The 20,564-nt window shown below is 34.2% G+C and overlaps 1 protein-coding gene across 3 annotated transcripts in view; it reads left to right on the top strand.

The window, feature by feature from the left end:
• The window catches only part of LOC136030961 (rho GTPase-activating protein 18-like), a 155,355-nt gene that overhangs the window by 65,335 nt on the left and 69,456 nt on the right, over positions 1-20,564 (top strand). For all 3 annotated transcript variants that reach the window (XM_065710105.1, XM_065710106.1, XM_065710104.1), the window contains exons 6-7: positions 700-1,046; positions 11,414-11,569. In XM_065710105.1, the coding sequence (XP_065566177.1) occupies positions 700-1,046; positions 11,414-11,569 (503 nt within the window). The remainder of the gene's footprint in view (positions 1-699; positions 1,047-11,413; positions 11,570-20,564) is intronic.

Genomic DNA, 20,564 nt, shown 5'->3' with positions numbered 1-20,564 from the left:
AATATATTATTAGAGTTCTAGTGACACAATAAACCATACCCTAAAGTTATAAGTTTCTTGTAGGCTATCAGGGGTGCTACCTGGAGGAAAGGTTCAATTCCCCTCCCCCTAAATTCATATGTAAACCTTATATGGCTTATATATCGATTGATGTAACGGTTTAGGCAAGTTCTCAAAGAGAGTCAATAGCATTAACGTAGATATATGGTCTTTATTTAACTACATAAGAATACACGTACAGTGAAGAGCAGGTAGCAGAAAAAAATACAACTGAGACGAATGCAAAAATCGGACTAACTTTAACAATGTAAGTTTAGCCTGAACGTACATAAACGTTCACACGATAAGCTGTGGTACTCCCGGAAGACCCCCTAGAAAAGCTCTCGTTGACGTATATACATGACCTTAGAAGTGAGACACCAGAAAAAGGGTTCTCGAATTTATATTCCAAATACATTACACATAGTCCCTCTGGATTTTGAAAAATGCCTTCCTTTGGTTTTTGAAAAAAATATTTTGAAAAATACACTTTTCTGTATATTCATTCTTAAAAAAAAGAAAAAAAGTCCTTATCCCACCTCTTCCCCACATTTTCGCGAATCAGCTCTCCCACGTGTTCACTACATTTTCGCGAATTGGCGCCACTCTAAAGTTATAAATACCTTTAATAATCATAATGAATTTTATATTTTATTTTAGGTGTCGAAATAATTGGGTACCAGCATGTCGGCACATATTACGGAAAAGGTCGTGATTTCCCAAGCATTGACAAAATATTCCCCACCGAAAAAACAAAACTAACTAAGTTAAACAGTGCTGGTTCTGATAGTGCCCTATCTGCGGACTCGAGTAATTCTGTGTCTTGCATTCCAAGTGGTGAACAAAGTGTAGCAGATGTGATCAGACAAAGAAGTGGTAGTTGTGATGAAGTCGATGGAGCTATTAAAAAGAGCCAATCTTTGGCTCTAATTCCAAGACCGTCTTTGAAGCTTAAAAGGACTAATACATTATCTAGAAGGTTTAGCCCTGATCAGAAGTTGCAAGTGGTATGACTTTTTAAACTTTTACTCAATTAATTGTTATTGGCATGCACCTCTCTGCTGTCCTCTCTTTGACGAAGGAAAAGCAAGCCAGGTTCATCACAGAGTTAAATATACAGCCAAATACAGCGTGAATTCGAAAAAGAAATTACTTACAAGTAATTTTAAGTCAAGGGACATAGTTCTCTAAAAATCGAATGGTTGGCCCCTCTTTCCCTTATGGTGTACACCTTGGAGTACCCCTTGTTCCGTCATTCCGTGGCACACAACTCTCACGCCTATTTGTGCAAAATATAACCCGCTTCCAACAAGTCTGAGGCGTGCCATCTGTTTGATACTACTTTTAAAAGTGGACAGCCCCTTGAAAAAAACTGTCTTAAAAAACGGTGTGGTGCACATGCTATACTAATGGAATAATTGACATTAGAAAGACACCTGCAATAAAACGTAACGATTAACCATATCATAACAGTTTACATAAATTAAAAACGGGAATGACAGTGTTTTGGTAGACTTTAATTACGTTAAATCTGAAATAAAATGTGTTGATAAGCCAACGGTTTTTTCACATAACTGTTTTCAAAGCCCCCAAATACCGTGAATTATAAAAAATAACATGAAATTTGAAATAAAATGGGCTGATCAACCATAAAAGGACATTTTAATTAAATTTAAAACAGGAATGACAGCGTTTTGATAGACTTTTTTTCTACTTTGCGCAAAAAAGAACGAGAAGTAGCAATGTTTGTTTCTGGCCAAGCAATTTTTTTTTGCAAAACTGTTTTCAAAGCCCCCAAATATCGTGAACTGTAAAAAAATAACATGAAATTTGAAATAAAATGGGCTGATAAACCATAAAACGACATTTTAGTTAAATTTAAAACAGAAATGACAGCGTTTTGGTAGACTTTTTTTCTACTTGACGCAAAAAAGAACGAGAAGTAGCAATCTTTGTTTCTGGCCAAGCAATGTCTTTTTTTTTTTGCAAAACTGATTTCAAAGTCCCCAAATACTGTGAACTATAAGAAAAATTACGTTAAATCTGAAATAAAATGTGTTGATAAGCCAACGGTTTTTTCACAAAACTGTTTTCAAAGCCCCCAAATACCGTGAACTATAAAAAAATAACATGAAATTTGAAATAAAATGGGCTGATAAACCATAAAATGACATTTTAATTAAATTTAAAACGGGAATGACAGCGTTTTGGTAGACTTTTTTCTACTGTGCGCAAAAAAGAACGAGAAGTAGCAATGTTTGTTTCTGGCCAAGCAATTTTTTCTTTTTTTGCAAAACTGTTTTCAAAGCCCCCAAATACCGTGAACTATAAAAAAATAACATGAAATTTGAAATAAAATGGGCTGATAAACCATAAAATGACTTTTTAATTAAATTTAAAACAGGAATGACAGTGTTTTGGTAGACTTTTTTCTACTTGACACAAAAAAGAACGAGAAGTAGCAATCTTTGTTTCTGGCCAAGTAATGTTTTTTTTTTTTTTTTCGCAAATACTGTGAACTATAAGAAAAATCACGTTAAAAATGAAATAAAATGTGTTTATAAGCCAACGGTTTTTTCACACAACTTTATTCAAAGACCCCAGGTACCGTGAAATATAAGAAAAATAACTGTAAGTTTGTAATAATATGTATTGATAAACCATAAAATAATAGTTTAAAAAAATTAAAATAGGATGGAAACCGAAATGGTAGACTATTTTCTGCTTAACATACAACGGGAATAGTAACTTTTTCCGAAGCCAAGCAACTGTTTTGACAGACAAAGGACCCTTTTCAAGTGTGCCTAAAATTGCCGTTAAAATAGTCAAATTTAAGCTGGATTCATGCCATGACTGTGGCCAGGGGGCTTACCAGTTTGAACCCCCCCCCTGCTCCAAAAATATATACCCGACTCTGAAATTGGTCTTTAAAATGCAGGTAAAAATACCTTATTTGATACTGTAAGACAAAATCAATTTATTTTTTTTTGTATTTTGGTACCTGATCCCCTACCCTAATAAAATTATTTTAGTACTTTATCTAAACAAAAATCTTAGATACGGCCCTGGTTCACATTGAATCTTATGATTAGTTGCATGTGAGTCAGGTTAAATTAATCGGAGTAACCCAGATTGACCCCACTTCCCCGAAATGTTTTCCCCACTCGGAAATTGGTTTAAAATCCAAATAAAAAAACCTTAGTTAAGACCGTTAGACAAATTCATAAGGAAGTAAACCCCTTCTTCTTCATTCTTGTGGCAAACACCCGCCTAAACAAAAATATTGCTGGTAACCCCCCCCCCCCTCCCCGCGAAAAAAAATTCTGCTTCATGTTGAATCAGTTGAGTACTTGCATATGAGTTGGGTTAAATTTTATCTTGCACAAACCATATCTTACTCCCAAATTGTTTTGTAAGTGTCAACGTATTCATGCAAAATTTTATTTGCGGGAAGGGGGCAATTGTATTTTTTCAGTGTGCCTAAACTTACAATTAAAATAGGGGTCTCAAATTGGGTTCACATTGAACCGAAGAGCACTTGCATGTGTGTTAGGTTAAATTTTTACTTGTAATTTCGTGCCCTATTGTCGAATCTTATCATGCCTACATTTTACTGTATTAAAAATATGCATTTAAACACATAAATAAACCTTTTCTTATAGGGGGGGGGGGGGTAAAGTTGTCTTCAAGAAGTTGAAACATGACGGATGACAAAGTGCTTTAGAAATAAATAATTTGGGCGATATTTCACATAATAGAGGGGGCGAGGTGGGAGAAAGTATAATGGAATCGTTATCAAAATTTGTTAGCTGCATTTTATTTATTTATTTCGCTTACCCAGGGATGTAATTGCAAGTGGCCTTATTACGCTACTATTTTTCCTTGCATCTTCTTTCAAGTTAGTCAAAATATATCTATAGAAAAGGAGTTTGGTTTTGATTTATTTTAGTCGAAGATTTAATTTATCTTAATTTTTCTAATTAACTTTAATAGCTAATTTTTTAAATCATTTTTTTTAATTAATGTTAATTCATTTTTTAGATTTATTTTGAATGAAAGCCAAGAAATGGTCTCTGATATGATACCACCGGCACCAGTGGTTATAACACCCAATTTTTTTATATTAAAATAAATAAATAAATTGAGGACATACATAAACCTTTTCTTAAGGGGGGAGGGGTAAGGGTGTCTCCAAGAAGCTGGAATCGTCAGCTGTCTCGAAAAAGCCGTCTTTTCAGAAAATGTATTTCTTTTCAAACGAAACTTTATGCTATTTATGCATTTTTTTTGTCATCCAGGGGGAAGGGGTCGAAAATTTTGTAAGCCGGCTGCAATCAAATTCTATAGATTTGACTTAGATCGCAGGCGGGTATCTGCAGCGTGTGCAATAAAAGTTAGCTAAGATGATGACATTTTTTACTCAAAACGAAAATCATTTTCTGATCATTGGACTCGGGCACTGTGAGAGCCAAGGGTTTAAGCTTAGAATTGGGGCTAATGAGAAAGAAAGATGGAAAGAGAACAATTCTTGCTCCATAATATGCAAGAGAATTGTAGTTTCAAGTTTTAAAAGCGATTCCACTATACTTTCTCCCACCTCAAGCCTTTCCCCTAATGTGTAAGATGTAGCCCAAATTATTTATTCCTCATGCATTCTGTCATACGTCAGTCATGTTTAAACCCATGAATTCATTAAATGCTGACGAAATTAAGAAACGGAAAAACACATGGGAATCATAAAATTTTAGCCATATATTTCCACATTATGGGGGGGGGGGGGGTAGAGCATAGTGGAATCGCTTTCAAAATTTGCTAAACTCTTTTCTGCATAGTATATTGTTTTCTTAACGTATTTCATTCTCAATAGCCCCAATTCTAGGCTTCTGCCAACCCAAGCACTGGGGATTAATCACTAATGTTAATAACCTGAGCATAAAAAGAAGTCAAATACTATCCATTGCTAGAAAATGCTTAAATTTTTTCGTGAATTGAATTTTCTTTTCAGGGGCATGATTATCTTCCTTTGATTAAAATTGCTTCAAAAGGACCGGTTTAGAATGTTTGATTGTTAGCTATGATCAACAACATTCTTCATTTGTAAGCATCATCTCAAGGCATTCAACAATAATTATCAATGAAAAAAGGGGCTTTCGGACAGGTTTTTCTACTTAATCATTCTCCTCTTTTGAACATGTGAATATTAAGATGGCAAAGGGTTTACAAAATGCTGCGTCAGGTGCAGTCCGAGGAAAGAAGGGAAAAAATTACTGCTTTGAATTTTCCGCACTTGTGTGTTATATCAATCACACTCAAGAAGTGAAGTTAGGTTAATCATAATGAAATAAGATAAAAAAAAGTTTTTTTTTAACTGAAAGTAAGGAGCGACATTAAAACTTAAAACGAACAGAAATTACTCCAAATATGAAAGGGGCTTTTCCTTCTCAACGCCCCACTCTTTACGCTAACGTTTAACTCTTTCTCTTAACTCTACTTTTTAAATCAGTAAAAAACTTTAGCGTAAAGAGCGGGCAAATATATAGCCTTACAAGGCCTTATAAAGCATTATGTCACCCTTCATTTGTCTTTGTGGCTATGACATAGGTTTTCTGAGGTCTTACATTCAGCAAACTTCTCGACTGTGTTAGGTATAATACATAAGTACCGAATTTTTTTCTGCGTCAACGATAAGGATATATTCAACGACACTGACCCTTGATTTGTTGGCTGGTTGGGTAGATATGTGCGAAGCATGGAGGGGGCTTCCGGGACGGGGAGGATTTTTATGATTTTTTGCATAATTTTGTGGTTTTAAATATAATTCCCCTATTTTTGGCACTTTTTCAGTGTCTTGCCCCCTCCCTAATTTTGACACAAAATCTTGCGTAATTGCCTACCTGGAGGAAATCCCCATATGCTGATACATGATGGATGAAGCAATTTGAGTTTATTGGACGATCAATTGGTCGTTCTGAGAACCAATAAATTAAACAAGAAAGATTGAGAGTAGAATAATCCTGTGTCCATGATTAAATAAAAAAAACAAGTTTTTTGAAATGAAAGTAAGGAGCGACATTAAAACTTAAAACGAACAGAAATTACTCCGTATATGAAAGGGGCTTTTCCTCCTCGACACCCCGCTCCTTACGCAAAAGTTTTTTATTGTTTTAAAAAGTAGAGTTGCGAGAAAGAATCAAACTTTAGCGCAAGGAGCGGGGTGTCGAGGAGGAAAAGCCCCTTTCTTATAAGGAGTAATTTCTGTTCGTTTTAAGTTTTAATGTCGCTCCTTACTTTCATTTCAAAAAACTTGTTTTTTTTTATTTAATTTCTGAAAGTTTTTGAATTAATGCATGTCTGATTTTGGCTCTCCGTACATAAATTATTAAAATGAAATTTGCATATTAATTCTTTTTTTGGCTAAATGGCTTTCTCTTAGCTTTGATCAGACGATTTTGAGAAATAAGGGGTGGGGAAGGAGGCCTAGTTGCCCTCCAATTTTTCGGTTAATTAAAAAGGCAACTAGATCTTTTAATTTTTAACGAACGTTTTTTATTAGTAAAAAAAAATACGTAACTTAAGAATTAACTTACGTAACAAACTTTTACATTCTTATATTTTTGATTATATATATGAGGGGGTTGGTCCCCTCGTTAATACCTCGCTCTTCACACTAAATCTTGTTTTGTCCCAATTCTTTAAGAATGACCCCTGAATCAGAAGGGCCGTAGAATAAATAGTTGAAATTACTTAAAGAAATTTTAGCATAAAGAGCTAAGTATTTATCTCCTCCTAAATACCTCGCTCTTTATGCTAAAGTATTTTTAGAACCCCTCATATGCGTAATAATCTCTGTTCGTTTTACTTTCAATTGAAAAAACTTTTTCATGTTTATATTTTCATTGTTTTTTTATAGTAATACTAGAAAGTCCTGCGCCCTTTTCATTGAATTTCTCTTCCCTCATGAAATACTCCTCCAAGGAAAGATACTCCCATATAGCCCCCTCCCCTGAACCCCACACCCAAACCAAAAAAATCCCCCTAATAACGTCGGTACACTTCCCAGTAACCATTACTGTATGTAAACATTGGTCAAAGTTTGTAACTTGCAGCCCCTCCCCCAGGGACTGTGGGGGGTAAGTTATCCTCAAAGACACAGTAATTATGGTTTTCGACTATGCGGAACAAAATGGCTATCTCAAAATTTTGATCCGTTGACTTTGGGAAAAAATGAGCATGGGAGGGGGCCTAGGTGCCCTCCAATTTTTTTGGTCACTTAAAAAGGGCACTAGAACTTTTCATTTTCGTTAGAATGAGCCCTCTTGCAACACTCTAGGACCACTTGGGGGTGGTACCCTCTCTTTTCCAAAATAAGGCAAATTTTCTCAGGCTCGTAACTTTTGATGACAAAGACTAAATTTGATGAAACTTATATATTTAAAATCAGCATAAAAATCCAATTCTTTTGATATATCTTTTAGCATCGAAATTCCGGTTTTTAGAGTTTCGTTTACTATTGAGCCGGGTCGCTCCTTACTACAGTTCGTTACCACGAACTGTTTGATAATAAATTCTTGTAACAGGCCTTTTCATAAGTCTTGGTTTGTAATCAAAATTGACGGTCCCTTTTAAGAAGGAGGAAACAATGAAATAATTTTTAAATCATATCGTCCATCTAATAGTCTTTGTGCTAAAGTTCGAATTCTGTTACAATTCTTTAAGAATGACCCCTGAATCACGAAAACTGTTTATTTAGAATAAATAGCTCTTTTGAAATTACGAAAAATATTTAGCGTAAAGAGGGAGGTATTGGCGAGGGGACGAACCCCCTCATATACGTAATAACTTCTGTCCGTTTTAAGTTTTAATGTTACTCCCCACTTTCAGTTGAAATAACTTGTTTTTTTAATTTAGTTGATTTTTTTTTAAATAATGCTTGGAAATCCAGCAATTAATTCTCTTCCCCCATGAAAAATTCCTCCATGAAAAGATCATCCCACGTAACCAAATAACCTGAACCCCCCCACCAGAAAAAATCCCCCTGGAAACATTTTTATACTTAAAAATAACCAATAATATATGTAAATAATGGGCGAAGTTCATAATTTGCAGCCTTTTCCCCGGTGACTGTGGGGGATTAAGTCGTCCTCAAAGACATGGTTATCAGATATTCTGACTATGCTGAACAAAATGGCTATCTCAAAATTTGTATCGGTTGACTTGGGAAAAAAGATATTGGGAGGGGGCCTAGTTGCCCACCAATTTTTTGGTCACTTAGAAAGGGAACTTGAACTTTTAATTTCCCTTCGAGTGAGCCCTCTCGCAAAACTCTAGGACCACTGAGTTGATACGATCACCCCTGGGAAAAAACAAAACAAAAAAAAAACATGCATCCATGATCTTTCTTCTGGCAAAAAATAGAAAATTCCATATTTTTGCAGATAGGAGCTTGAAACCTCTATAACACTGTTTTCTGATACGCTGAATCTAATTGCATGACTTTCATTGAGATTATATGAGTTTTAGGGGATATTTCCGCCTTTTTTCGAATATAAGGTAAATTTCTCAGGCTCGTAAATTTTGATGGGTAGGGCTAAACTTAATGAAGCTTACATGTTTAAAATTAGCATAAAAATCCTAATCTTTTGATGTGTCTATTTGTATCAAAATTCCGATTTTTAGAGTTTCGGTTACTATTCAGCTGGGTCGCTCCTTGCTTACAGTTCGTTACCACGAACTGTTTTATTAAAAAAAGCTTTTTAACTGGAAGTAAGGAGAGACATTAAAACTTTAAACGAACAGAAATTATTCCGGATATGAAAGGGGCTGTCTGCTACTCAACGCCCCACTCTTTACGCTAAGGTTTGACTCTTTCTCACAGCTCTACTTTTTAAGACAATAAAAACTTTAGCTTAAAGAGTGAGGCATTGAGGAGGGGACAGCCCCTTTAATATACGGGATAATTTCTTTTCGTTTTAAGTTTTAATGTTGCATCTTACTTTCAGTTTAAAAAACTTGTTTTGTATTATAATTGCTGATGTTTTTTTTAAATAATGTCGGGAGATCCAGCTCCCCCTTCATGGAAAATTCCCTTCCCCCACGAGAAATTTCTCCATGGAAAGATTCCCCCATGTGACTTAAATTAGCGATATTTCCGGAAATTCTTTTGTAAGGCATAGTAACAGAACGGCCAAAGAGGTCAGAACTATTTTTATGAAAATAAAAGTCACAAGTTGAGCAATTCTCAAATGACTGAAATGAATGAAAGGAAAGATCTTTAAAAGGTTTATGTAATAATTTATGTTCGTTTTAAGTTTTAATGTTATTCCTTACTTTCAGTTGGAAAAAACTTGTTTTTTTTAGTTAAAACAGCCACAAGCCGAAGACATTCAATATCTTTGGCTTATTATCACATAAAAATCATAGTTATGAAGCTGCTTAAGATAAAATATAATGCTAAGATTGACCAGAAAATAACATAATCAAATTATTGCCTATATCGGCCATTATCTAACAAAATTTAAACGTTAGCGTAAATAGGGAGGTATTGACGAGGGAGCGAACTTCCTCATATATATAATACGAGGGAGTTCGCCCCCTCGTATTATTTACGAATGGATATAGGATATGGATATCAGGGGCTATTCTTTAAGAATGGCCCCTCAATCACATAAGTCCGTTTAATCAGAATAGATAGCTCTTTTGAAATTACTAAAAATACTTTAGCGTAAAGAACAAGGTATTGACGAGGTGGCGAACTCTCTCATATTCGTAATAATTTCTGTCCGTTTTAAGTTTTAATGTTACTCCTTACTTTCAGTTGAAAAAGCTTGTTTTTTATTTAATATCTAATTGCTTTTTAAATAATGCTGGGAAATCCAAAATTCTATTCCTCCATGAAAAATTCCTCCATGGAAAGATTCTCCCGCGTAATCAAATCCCCCAGAATCCTCACCAGAAAAAATACCCCTGAAAACGTATGTATACTTACCAATATGTAAACAATGGGCAAATTTCATAACTTGCAGCCCTTCCCCGGCGACACGCATCCGTGATTTTTCTTCTGGCAAAAAATACAAAATTCTACATTTTGTAGATGGAAGCTTGAAATAGGAATTGCAGGGTTTTCGAATACACTGAATCTGAAAGTGTTATTTTTATTAAGATTCTATGTTTTTTTCGGGTGATCCCTGCTTTTTTTGAAAATAAGGGAAATTTTCTCAGGCTCGTGACTTTTGATGGGTAGAACTAAACTTGATGAAATTTATATATTTAATATCAGCGTAGAAATCTAATTCTTTTGATCTGTCTATTGGTATCCAAAATCCGTTTTTTAGAGTTTCGGTTTCTATTGAGCCGGGGCCCTCCATACTTACAGTTCGTTACCGCGAACTGTATGTGGTCATTGCAAAAGCACTAATTAGAACCCATTGCAATTAGTTATTTGCTTTAGAGTTGAACTGCAATTCTAGAAATTCTCGGGAAGTTTATGTATCCGGTTATCAAGAATTCTATGGGTTTGCAGGTTTTTTTTGTATAAAATTCATTTTAATGTTTAAAACGCGTTCAATAGAGCACACTAATTCCGCTTATTCAATGAATTATTGCAGCTAACCTCTGTTGTACGCTGGGCGTGTCTCTGTAAAAATCATACAATCAAATTTAGGTATCTGAGACTAGGCACTTATGAGGCTTTGAGTCTGGCGTATGATGTAAATTTTTTAGTTGCAAATTGACCCTTCTTTTGGTCATGTTATTTTACTGCCTTCTATTGTAATCTCTTTGCTGGCTAATTATGAGATAAAGAGGTGCCTTAATAAAAATAAAATTGTGTAGGCCTAAATAAAATAGCAAAAAATCATGGGGAATATTGGTGTAGTTGTTTTTACGTACTATTTATGTAGCTTCAGTAAGTTAAATTAAGTAATTCAATTAAATTAATTAATATAATTTAATTAGTTAAATACTTAATTAATTTAATTACTAATGAAATTTAGCTTTATCTAATTTTTTATTAGTCTGTGATATTTTGTCTGGTCTAGAAACCATCCACCAGTCAAGAGTAGCCCTAAGCTGACAGTGTCGCAATTTCGTCAAAATCCTTGGAGGAGGGGGGCAAAGTTGGAGCTGATTTCCCCAAGTTAAGTGAAAATGACAGTGAAAAAGGGAAAATTAGCTATATAATACCATAAAGGCAAAGGTATACTAAAGAAAAGTGATCTGTTTCTGTGGATGCTTGAATTATATAGGCCTATGTTAGTTTTGACAAGATTTTTGAAGACGCTAAATTTCAGCTGGATGGCCAATTCTAGCTAGAGGGTAGCGCCCCCCTGTCTGATAGCAAATAAAGCCTCTGACCCTAAGGATATTTCTGTTTTAGGCCGCGTCTCCAACTGAAGAAAGTGGGATAGGAAGTACAAGCAGTGAATCAGATACTGGAATTAGTCCAGTTCCTTTCAAAGTTAAAGAGGAAGTCTTAAGGGCACCAAGCTTCGAAGCTTTATCTCGGATAAACGAGACGAATGACGAACTTCCGGTAAGTTTTTTTTTAGTGTGTATTAGTTCACCTCTGTGTAGTTTTACCAATGTGTAGAGGAGTTGGGATAACTCCCCCCACAAATACAAAGGTGTAAACTCGGGAGGAGGAATCCCCCCTGCATTTTGAAAAATATATTTTTAGTATTCTTTGAAAAATTTAAATAAACAACAAAATTTACTCCCCTGGTTTTGAAAAAAAAATGCATTTTGCCCCCAGCATTTATATTTTCATCAATTGATACCACTGTGGAATTGTAACTTCTGAGTGGATTTTAATGCGTGTTTTCTTTCGTTTTTTCTTTTTTTCTCTTTTTATCACTTTTCTTTGTTTGTTTAAACCAAGTTATTTGTTTTTTATACTAAATTTCAATATTATAGTTTTTATATTTTTCTTTATCCTTTGAAATAGGCTTCCGGCTGGGAAGTCAAAAATTTGAAGTGTTATCATTATTGATGTACAAAAAAAAGTTGTTTTTTTCCATTGTCCCATTAAAAAGGTTACTCATTTTTCAGTAATTTCATTTTTTCTCAAGGATTTACGTTTGTTATAATTCTTTTTTAGCTATAAACATAATCAAGTACTTTTAATGTCAAGCCACGTTAATATCAGCTACAAGCTAATTAATTTAAAATAGTAATAATTTATATGTACAAATGAAGGCCAAGGAAACCCATTGTTTTTCTCAAAGAAAAAAATCTTATTAGCAAAATAACCTGGTTATGAGTTCTTTATTTAATTGACAAACAGCTGAAAGTGAAGTATTTATTGTAATCTTGTGTTTGTAATTATTTGTAATTATAGTATCTTGTAATTATTTGTTTAAACTTGGTTCTTCTGCCAAACTAATCAGGCATGTATGACAGATTTTTTTCGTGGAGAGGCAACAATAAAAAAAAAATTTCTGAGAATTTGCACAAAAAGGCCCCAGAAATTCAGGAAAATATAGAGTTTCGGAAGGGGCCGGTGAGGCAATGCCCCGACACTAACATCCTAATTTCATATTTGGAAACAAACTAGACGTGGAGTTATTTTAAACTTTTTGCACAATAGACGTTTCATACAGCTGCAGTTTCAGGAGAGGAACAGAGGGGAAATTTGCCCCCAGTGTAAGAATTTTAGGTGCGCAGTCAAATAAATAGTCTAACGGTTATAATCATTTTTAATTTTTGAAATTTTATTTCTATTAAAACAAAGTAAAACAGTTCAAAATAGGGATGATACCTTTTTATTGACAGTGAATAGATATAAAATTATCTAACTGGCTGATGATTTTTTTTACTGCTGATGATGAACACTGTATATGTGTTCGAAATATCCAGTTAAATAATTTTATATCTATTCACTGTCAATAAAAAGGTATCATCCCTATTCTGAACTGTTTTACTTCCGTCATGGAAAGTCAGTGTGGTCTTCGAAGTTATCTATATTAAAATAAAGTATAGGGCGCAGTTAATAGATGAAAATAATTAATATATTATTAACTAAATATAAAGCAAAAATAAACTAAAAACTGAAGTTATTAAATAATAATAGTAACTAATTAAATAATTTAAATAATAGACAGAAAATGATTAAAACATAAATTATTCATTTATATATAAATAAAAAAATTGTGATTAAATAAGAATTTTGTAATATTTTGGTCTGAAAATTTTGTGGGAAACGGGGGGGGGAGCGCTACTCAAAATTTTGCTCGTGGCGTAAGAGAGACCAGCACCGCCACCGGTTTCATGTAAATAACAACAAGTAAAACAATGAGGAATTAATCTAAGACAGTAAAATTGTTTATCCTTAAATGAATATTATAATAAGCACATATACAAACATAAAATAAGGCTTACAATAAAATAATTAATCATTAAAACTAAAGATTAAAACATTCCTAGAATCATTACTTCAAGGAAGTTCAACCAGGACTGAAGACAAACAGCACAAAACAAGGCAATTTATTCCGGTAAAAAAAAAAATCATTAAAAACATGATCTTGATTTTCTCCTGATGGACCTTGGATATTGAGCCGAAATAGTCATTTATGGATAAATATTTCACTGTCTTAGGTTAAATTCGCAATGTTTTACCTATTGTTGTTTGTATGATTGAAAGGCAGTGTGTTTTCGTCGTTATTTAATCACGGTTTAAAGAATTTTCTTCTGTTATAACCCTCTTTTGGTTAAAAACATAATTGAGTTCCTTCAAAGTTCAGCCGCTATAATATTAGTTACAAACAAATTAATTTTAAAATAACAGTAATTTCTATGTATATATGAAGGCCAACGGAAACCAATTGTTTTTGCTTAAAGAACAAATCCTATTAAAAAATTAAATTAATAGCAAGTTTGACTTAATTGGTAAATCGACTGAAAGTGAAGTTATCTCATATGCTTTTTTATCAGTGAGTTGGAGGTGAATTGTAATTGCTCTTGTGTGTAAACATGTTAAATTAATTTGGTGAAAATGGTACTTTTGTTTTGGTTTGGTGTATATTGGGCAGGTTTTGGAAGGTTAGAACATTGTTATGTTATTTGATAAATGTCATTTAATAGTGAATTTTTAGGGGAGGAGAGGGAGTAAAACGGCAATTTATAAGCATTTAATGACAATTACGTAAATTGTATGAATCCCAAGATATAATGCCTGCCGGAATTAAATTCCTGTTTTCAAACAGTTCGTGGTAACGAACTGTAGTAAGGAGTGACCCGGCTCAATAGTAACCAAAACTCTAAAAAATAGAATTTTGGTATCAATAGCTACACCAAAAGAATCGCATTTTAATACTGATTTTAAATATATAAGTTTCATCAAGTTTAGTTATACCCATCAAAAGTTACGAGCCTCAGAAAATTTGCATTATTTTAGAAAATAGGGGATACACCCCCTAAAAGTCATAGAATCTTAACGAAAATCACACCGTCAGATTAAGCTTATCAGAGAACCCTATTGTAGAAGTTTCAAGCTCCTATCTACAAAAATGTGGAATTTTATATTTTTTGCCAGAAGGCAGATCACGGATGCGTGTTTGTTTGTTTGTTTTTTTTGTTTTTTGTTTTTTTCCCCAGGGGTGATTGTATCGACCCAGTTGTCCTAGAATATTGGAGAGGGCTCATTCTAACGAAAATGAAAAGTTCTAGTGCCCTTTTTAAGTGACCAAAAAAATTGGAGGGCACCTAGGTCCCCTCCCACGCTAATTATTTTCCCAAAGTCAACAGATCAAAATTCTGAGATAGCCATTTTATTCAGCGTAGTCGAAAAACCTTATTACTATGTCTTTGGGGACGACTTACTCCCCCACAGTCCCAGTGGGAGGGGTTACAAGTTCAAAACTTTGACCAGTGCTTACATATAGTAATGGTTATTGGGAAGTGTACAGGCGTTTTCAGGAGGACTTTTTGGTTGGAGGCAGGGGTTGAGAAGAGGGGGATATGCTGGGGGAACTTTCCATCGAGGAATTTGTCATGGGGGAAGAAAATTTCCATGAATGGAGCGCAGGATTTACTAGCATTACTTAAAAAAAAAAACAATGAAAAAATAAATATGAAAAAGTTTTTTTTCAGCTGGAAGTTAAGCAGCAGCATTAAAACTTAAAACGAACAGAAATTATTACCCATATAAGGGGCTCACCTCCTCCTAATACCTAGCTCTTTACGCTAAAGTATTTTTAGTAATTTCAACTATTTATTCTGCGGCTTTTGTGATTCAGGGGTCATTCTTAATGAATTGGGACAAAATTTAAGCTTTAGTGTAAAGAGCAAGGTACTGACGAGGGGGCCAACCCCCTCATATATGTAATAAAAACATGAGAATACAAAAGTTCTTTACGTAAGCTAATTTATAAGTTACGTATATCTTTTACTTATAAAAAGATTCGTAAAAAATTAAAAGTTCTAGTTGCCTTTTTAATTAACTGAAAATCGGAGGGCAACTAGGCTTCCTCCCCCGCTCTTTTTTTCTCAAAATCATTCGATCAAAATTATGAGAAAGCCATTTAGCCAAAAAAAAAAATATACAAATTTCGTTTTAATTATTCCTCTGCGGAGAGCCAGAATCAAAACATGCATTGATTCAAAAACGTTCAGAAATTTAATAAAAAAAACAAGTTTTTTAAATGAAAGTAAGGAGCGACATTAAAACTTAAAACGAACAGAAATTACTCCGTATATGAAAGGGGCTTTCCTTCTCAACGCCCCGCTCTTTACGCTAAAGTTTTTTACTGTTTTAAAATGTAGAGTTAAGAGAAAGAGTCAAACTTTAGCGTAAAGAGCGGGGCGTTGAGAAGGAAAAGCCCCTTTCATATACGGAGTAATTTCTGTTCGTTTGAAGTTTTAATATCGCTCCTTACTTTCATTCAAAAAACTTGTTTTTTTAATTTAATATATATAAATAGCGACGAAGACCCCACTGCCTTTCCATCACAAACACCAAAAACAAGAAGAACAATAGGGTATTTCCCAAGACAGTGGGAAACAAATTAGAATAAATGTTTCGGCCCTATGTCCAAAGGCCACCCTCAGCAATACAAGAATATATAAGAAAAAACAACTTACAGCAGGATAAAATCAATAAAACTAAAATGAATTTTTTTTTTTACTGTCTTGAAAAATTTTTCATTTCAGTTTTATTGATTTGATTTTGATATTGATTTGTTTAAGTAAATTTAGTTAAAATATTAGAGCTCTCCAGACTGATGAGTCGTTCTTGACTTTCAATATTTGTGAGATATGGATTATTGAATTGCAAGGCCAATAGGCTTTCACTCACATCTAAGTCAACGGGTTTATTTTACCGTAACCGCTTCTTTCATTTGGCTAGCGGAAATAAAGACTCAATTTAGAAGAAATTCTTTCTTGAGCCCTAGTGATGATTGATGTGTTTTTTTTTTGCTTCTGCAAGTTTTTGGTATATTAATCATTCGATTTTTTATTCATTATATGTATTTGTTTTTTAAAGTTAGACAACAATTTTGACACAGTTGCATCGATGAAACTCAACTTATCCATTTACCAGATTGTTTTGGAGTACACTTTGCATTTTCTCTTAGAAAAATACTTTAAAAAGTTTAAATAATATATTAAAATTAGAAAAAGCTTTTATATTTTATGCAAGTTTTGATCAAACAGTTCATGGTAACGGACTGTAAGTAAGGAGTAACTTGGCTCGGTAGTAACATAAACTCTAAAAAAGATAATTTTGATAATAATAGATACATTAAAAGAATTGGCTTTTTTTCTGATTCCAAATATATAAGATTCAATAAATTCAGTGTTATCCATCAAAAGCTAAGATTCTGTGAAAATTACCTGATTTTTAAAAAGGGTAAAAACACCCCCCAAAAGTCAAAATTTTTTAATGAAAACAGCACTGTCAGATTTGGCGCATCAGATAACCCTGCTGTAGAGGTTTCAGGCTCCCATCAGCAAAAATGTGGAATTTAGCTTCTTGTTTTTTCCAAAACAAAGATCACGGTGCGTGTTTTTTTTCCAGGGGTAACTTTATCAAACCAATGGCCCTAAAAGATCGGAAGAGGGCGCGTTCAAAACAAAATTAAAAGTTTTATGCCCTTGTCAAGTGACCAAAAAGGCTAGAGGGTGACTAGACCCCCCCCTAAGGTCCCCTCTCCCCCAAAATCCTCAATCATAATTTTGAGGTAGTCATTTTGTTCAGCATAGTCGAAAGATCCAATAACTATGCCTTTGGAGAGGGGCTAACATGCTGCCTACAGACCCATGGTGAAAGGTCTTTAAGCTAGAAATTTGCCCGTGTTTGCTTACAGTATTTATTACTGAGAAGTATACAGACATTTTTCAGGGGAGGGGGGCTGCTGGGATAAGTTTCCAAAGGTAGAACTTCTAAGGAAAGGAAGTTGCCGGGAGTAAGCTTTCGAGGGGAAATATTACACTGGGGAAATTTGACAGAATTCCTTATCAAAACCCTTTTTGTTTGTCTTCCTTTCCTTTTGCTGACTCAGTCTTGTACGTGAAGATGTTTAGGGGGAATTGTCCGGGGGACAATTTTCAGCGGGTTTGGAATTGTTTTGAGAGTTTTTCAGTGGGGGAGGGATTTCTGCTGGATGAATTCTCCATGGGAGAATTTTCTGCAAAAGAAATTCTCCACGGTGGGATTTTCAGCAGAAGCAATTTCCCACTGAAAGGGGGTGATTTCGGGGAAAAAATGGTGAAGCGAGAAAAATGGTGGGGGGAAGCGAGGAAAGAATTATCCGAAATGGATTTTATGGGCGGGGGTATTTTACTTGGGAAGAACATTCTGCTGACGAGCTTCCCGCAAGAGGAGTGAATCTTTCATAGAGGGTAAGCCAGGTTTACCGGCATTGTTTGAAAAACGATCAGAAATTAAATAAAAAAAAAGTTTTTCAACTGAAAGTAACGATATACCGCAAGAACGAACACAAAGTGTTCCATAAATAAGGGTTTGCCCCCTTTCTTTGATAACCTTTTCTTTATGCTTTAAAATCCCTGAACAAACCCCTCCCCTTAAAAAAAAAAATCTTGGAAACAACCCTGATCAACAGTGAAAACGCAACGAAGAAAAGAAAAAGAAACATTTCCGCTATAAAACATAAGAGGGAACAGCTTTGGAGCAACTTTTGGGCTGCGGCCACGGAGCCCAAAGTAATAAATAAGTATGTATCCCATTTTTTTTTAGCTTAAAGTAGTCGAAAAATAAGTGACCAGCTTTGTTCATTTTCACTGCCCTTTGTAATAAGACTATCAAACACAGTTCGACCGATTCTTGCTCTTAATGAGGCCGATTCTCGTGCTCAATGGAAAAAAGGGAGACCGATGCCCTTAAGTCTGATGGAAGCTTGCTGAGCTTCGTAAATAGATTTGTTTTCTAGTACCAGCCTGGATTGTAAACTCATAACTTTGATTTGAAAAACTGGCTTTCCATCGAGTTTTTAGATTAGTGGTTTTCGAATTTCTGTTTCCATTTTCTAACAAAAGTAATCGGTAAACATCAATAATTTACGCCAGATATTCGTCGTAAAAGTATGAAGATTTTGAGGGGGACTTGCCTGGCATTATTTTCTGAGTAGGAGCTTAAATTTTTGTATTGATGTTCTCTAACAAAACGGCTATTTTTTCATTCGACCAGAAGAAAATCTTCTAAAAATCACGAAGTGACGTGACCCACCCGTCGTCAGTGCAGGTAATTTTCGTCATTTTCTGTCAGCTGCCTCCTAGTCATCATGCATTGAGCAACGAGAAAACGTCAATACTGACTAGCCCACGAGATAATGGGAAAATCCCAATGCCCTAAGATACTAATTCGAGAACATAACTGTTATAATGTCTTAATAGTAGAAGCCAACCTATTTTGAAAATCTGCAATAGTAAACTCCCAACCCGATGCTAATTGCCTACCCGAAGGGGGCTCAATTGACCAAATAACTAACTTTTATGAAACCAAGGTCCTGTGGTGGGTGTTTTCTTTTGTATTTCTTTGGATAAGGGTTGGGGTGCGAAGAGAGATATTTCCAAGCCGGATGTAAGCTCTTCCTCGCCGTTTTTCAATTTACCGTTGTGGTATCAGTTTTTCAATATTAGCATTGGTTGTTGCTCTTAGTGAGGAAATAAAAATATTTACCAAGATTGCTGAAATAATGAACTAACTGTCCCGTAGCTACTGTGAATTGATAAACAATCGGAAGGGCTAGACAAACGTAGCGTTTTCTTCGATCTTACACGTGAGAATAATAAATTGACTTTTTCCAGAAAATATAGCAGATAATTGGCGAACTATTTTAAATTTCTAGAACATGGCGCTTAGTCGAAGAAAATTTGCTTAGTCCAGTAGCATATAAGGAATCCCACAAACTTATATCTTATACATTAAGAAAATCGTCTAACTTCAAAGCCAGCCCAAAGCAAGCGCTAAAAATGAATATTAACCTAGAAAAAAAAATCTATACGCCCACATTGATACAGTATGTCTGTTTTTAAGCGGAGATTACTGAAAATGATTATTAGTCGAAAAAAAAAAATCTGGCGTAAAATACACCCTCATTGACATAGTATGGCTATTTTTAAGCTGAAAAACGCTACACCTGTTTTTGCTTTTAAAATTACACTAGCAAATAGAAGACTACGCAAATTTTGAGGGTTATTTGTCCCTCACAAGAAGCTAGGTATGAGCAAAGCATGCGCATAAATAAAAAGAAATGAAAATATAATAACAAGGGAAATTTATAATTAATGCAGTGAATGCTACCGTCTTAATTAAGTTTTACCTGTTATTAAATTATAATTTTATTTTGATAATAATCAAAAGGCAGTGTGGTCTAAGAAATTATTTGCGTAAAGTAGCTGGAGGACGTCTCATATATTTTTTTTTATGTTAAAAAATTTTTTTTTGTTTAAAAAGTTTTTTTTGATGTTTTCAAAAAATATATATTTTTTGATGTTAAGTAACGCATAAACAATGATGCGTTACTGATGAATAACACTTATTGTTTGTCCTAATTAAAAGTTTTACTTAACATTATATTTGTATTTCATTTCGATTACAAATCAAAAGGCAGAGTAGCCTAACAAATTACTAATGTAAAGTACATGCGTACTTGGGTATTTATTTTGAGGGGGGCTCGAGTAAAACTGTGTGAGGGGGTAAGAGGAGCTGATTTAGATAATGGTACTTGTCAATAATATCGACGAGACTCAAGAAGTGAATTTAGGCTAATCAGAATGAAATATACCAAAATATGATGAAAATATAATACTTCAGAAACAAAATTATCGGAACTACAACAGAGAATTATGGGAAACAGGCCGCCTAAAACAAATCGTATTAATACCTAATATAACCAGCTCTATATATTAAATACTTAAATAAAATATAAGTGTATAGTAGTTTATCTGACTGAGACTAAGCTAATTATCTCCATATGCAGAAAGAGAAACTGGTTTTACTCAGATTAAACACGTCAAACTTCTTGAGGGTGGTCGATATAATTGACAATTGACAGGTACCTCGATAATTT

The sequence above is a fragment of the Artemia franciscana genome, chromosome 9 (assembly GCF_032884065.1).
Source record: "Artemia franciscana chromosome 9, ASM3288406v1, whole genome shotgun sequence".
Lineage (NCBI taxonomy): Eukaryota > Metazoa > Arthropoda > Branchiopoda > Anostraca > Artemiidae > Artemia > Artemia franciscana.
The sequence above is the reverse complement of the archived record's forward strand: the minus strand, read 5'-3'. Positions and strand labels throughout refer to the sequence as shown.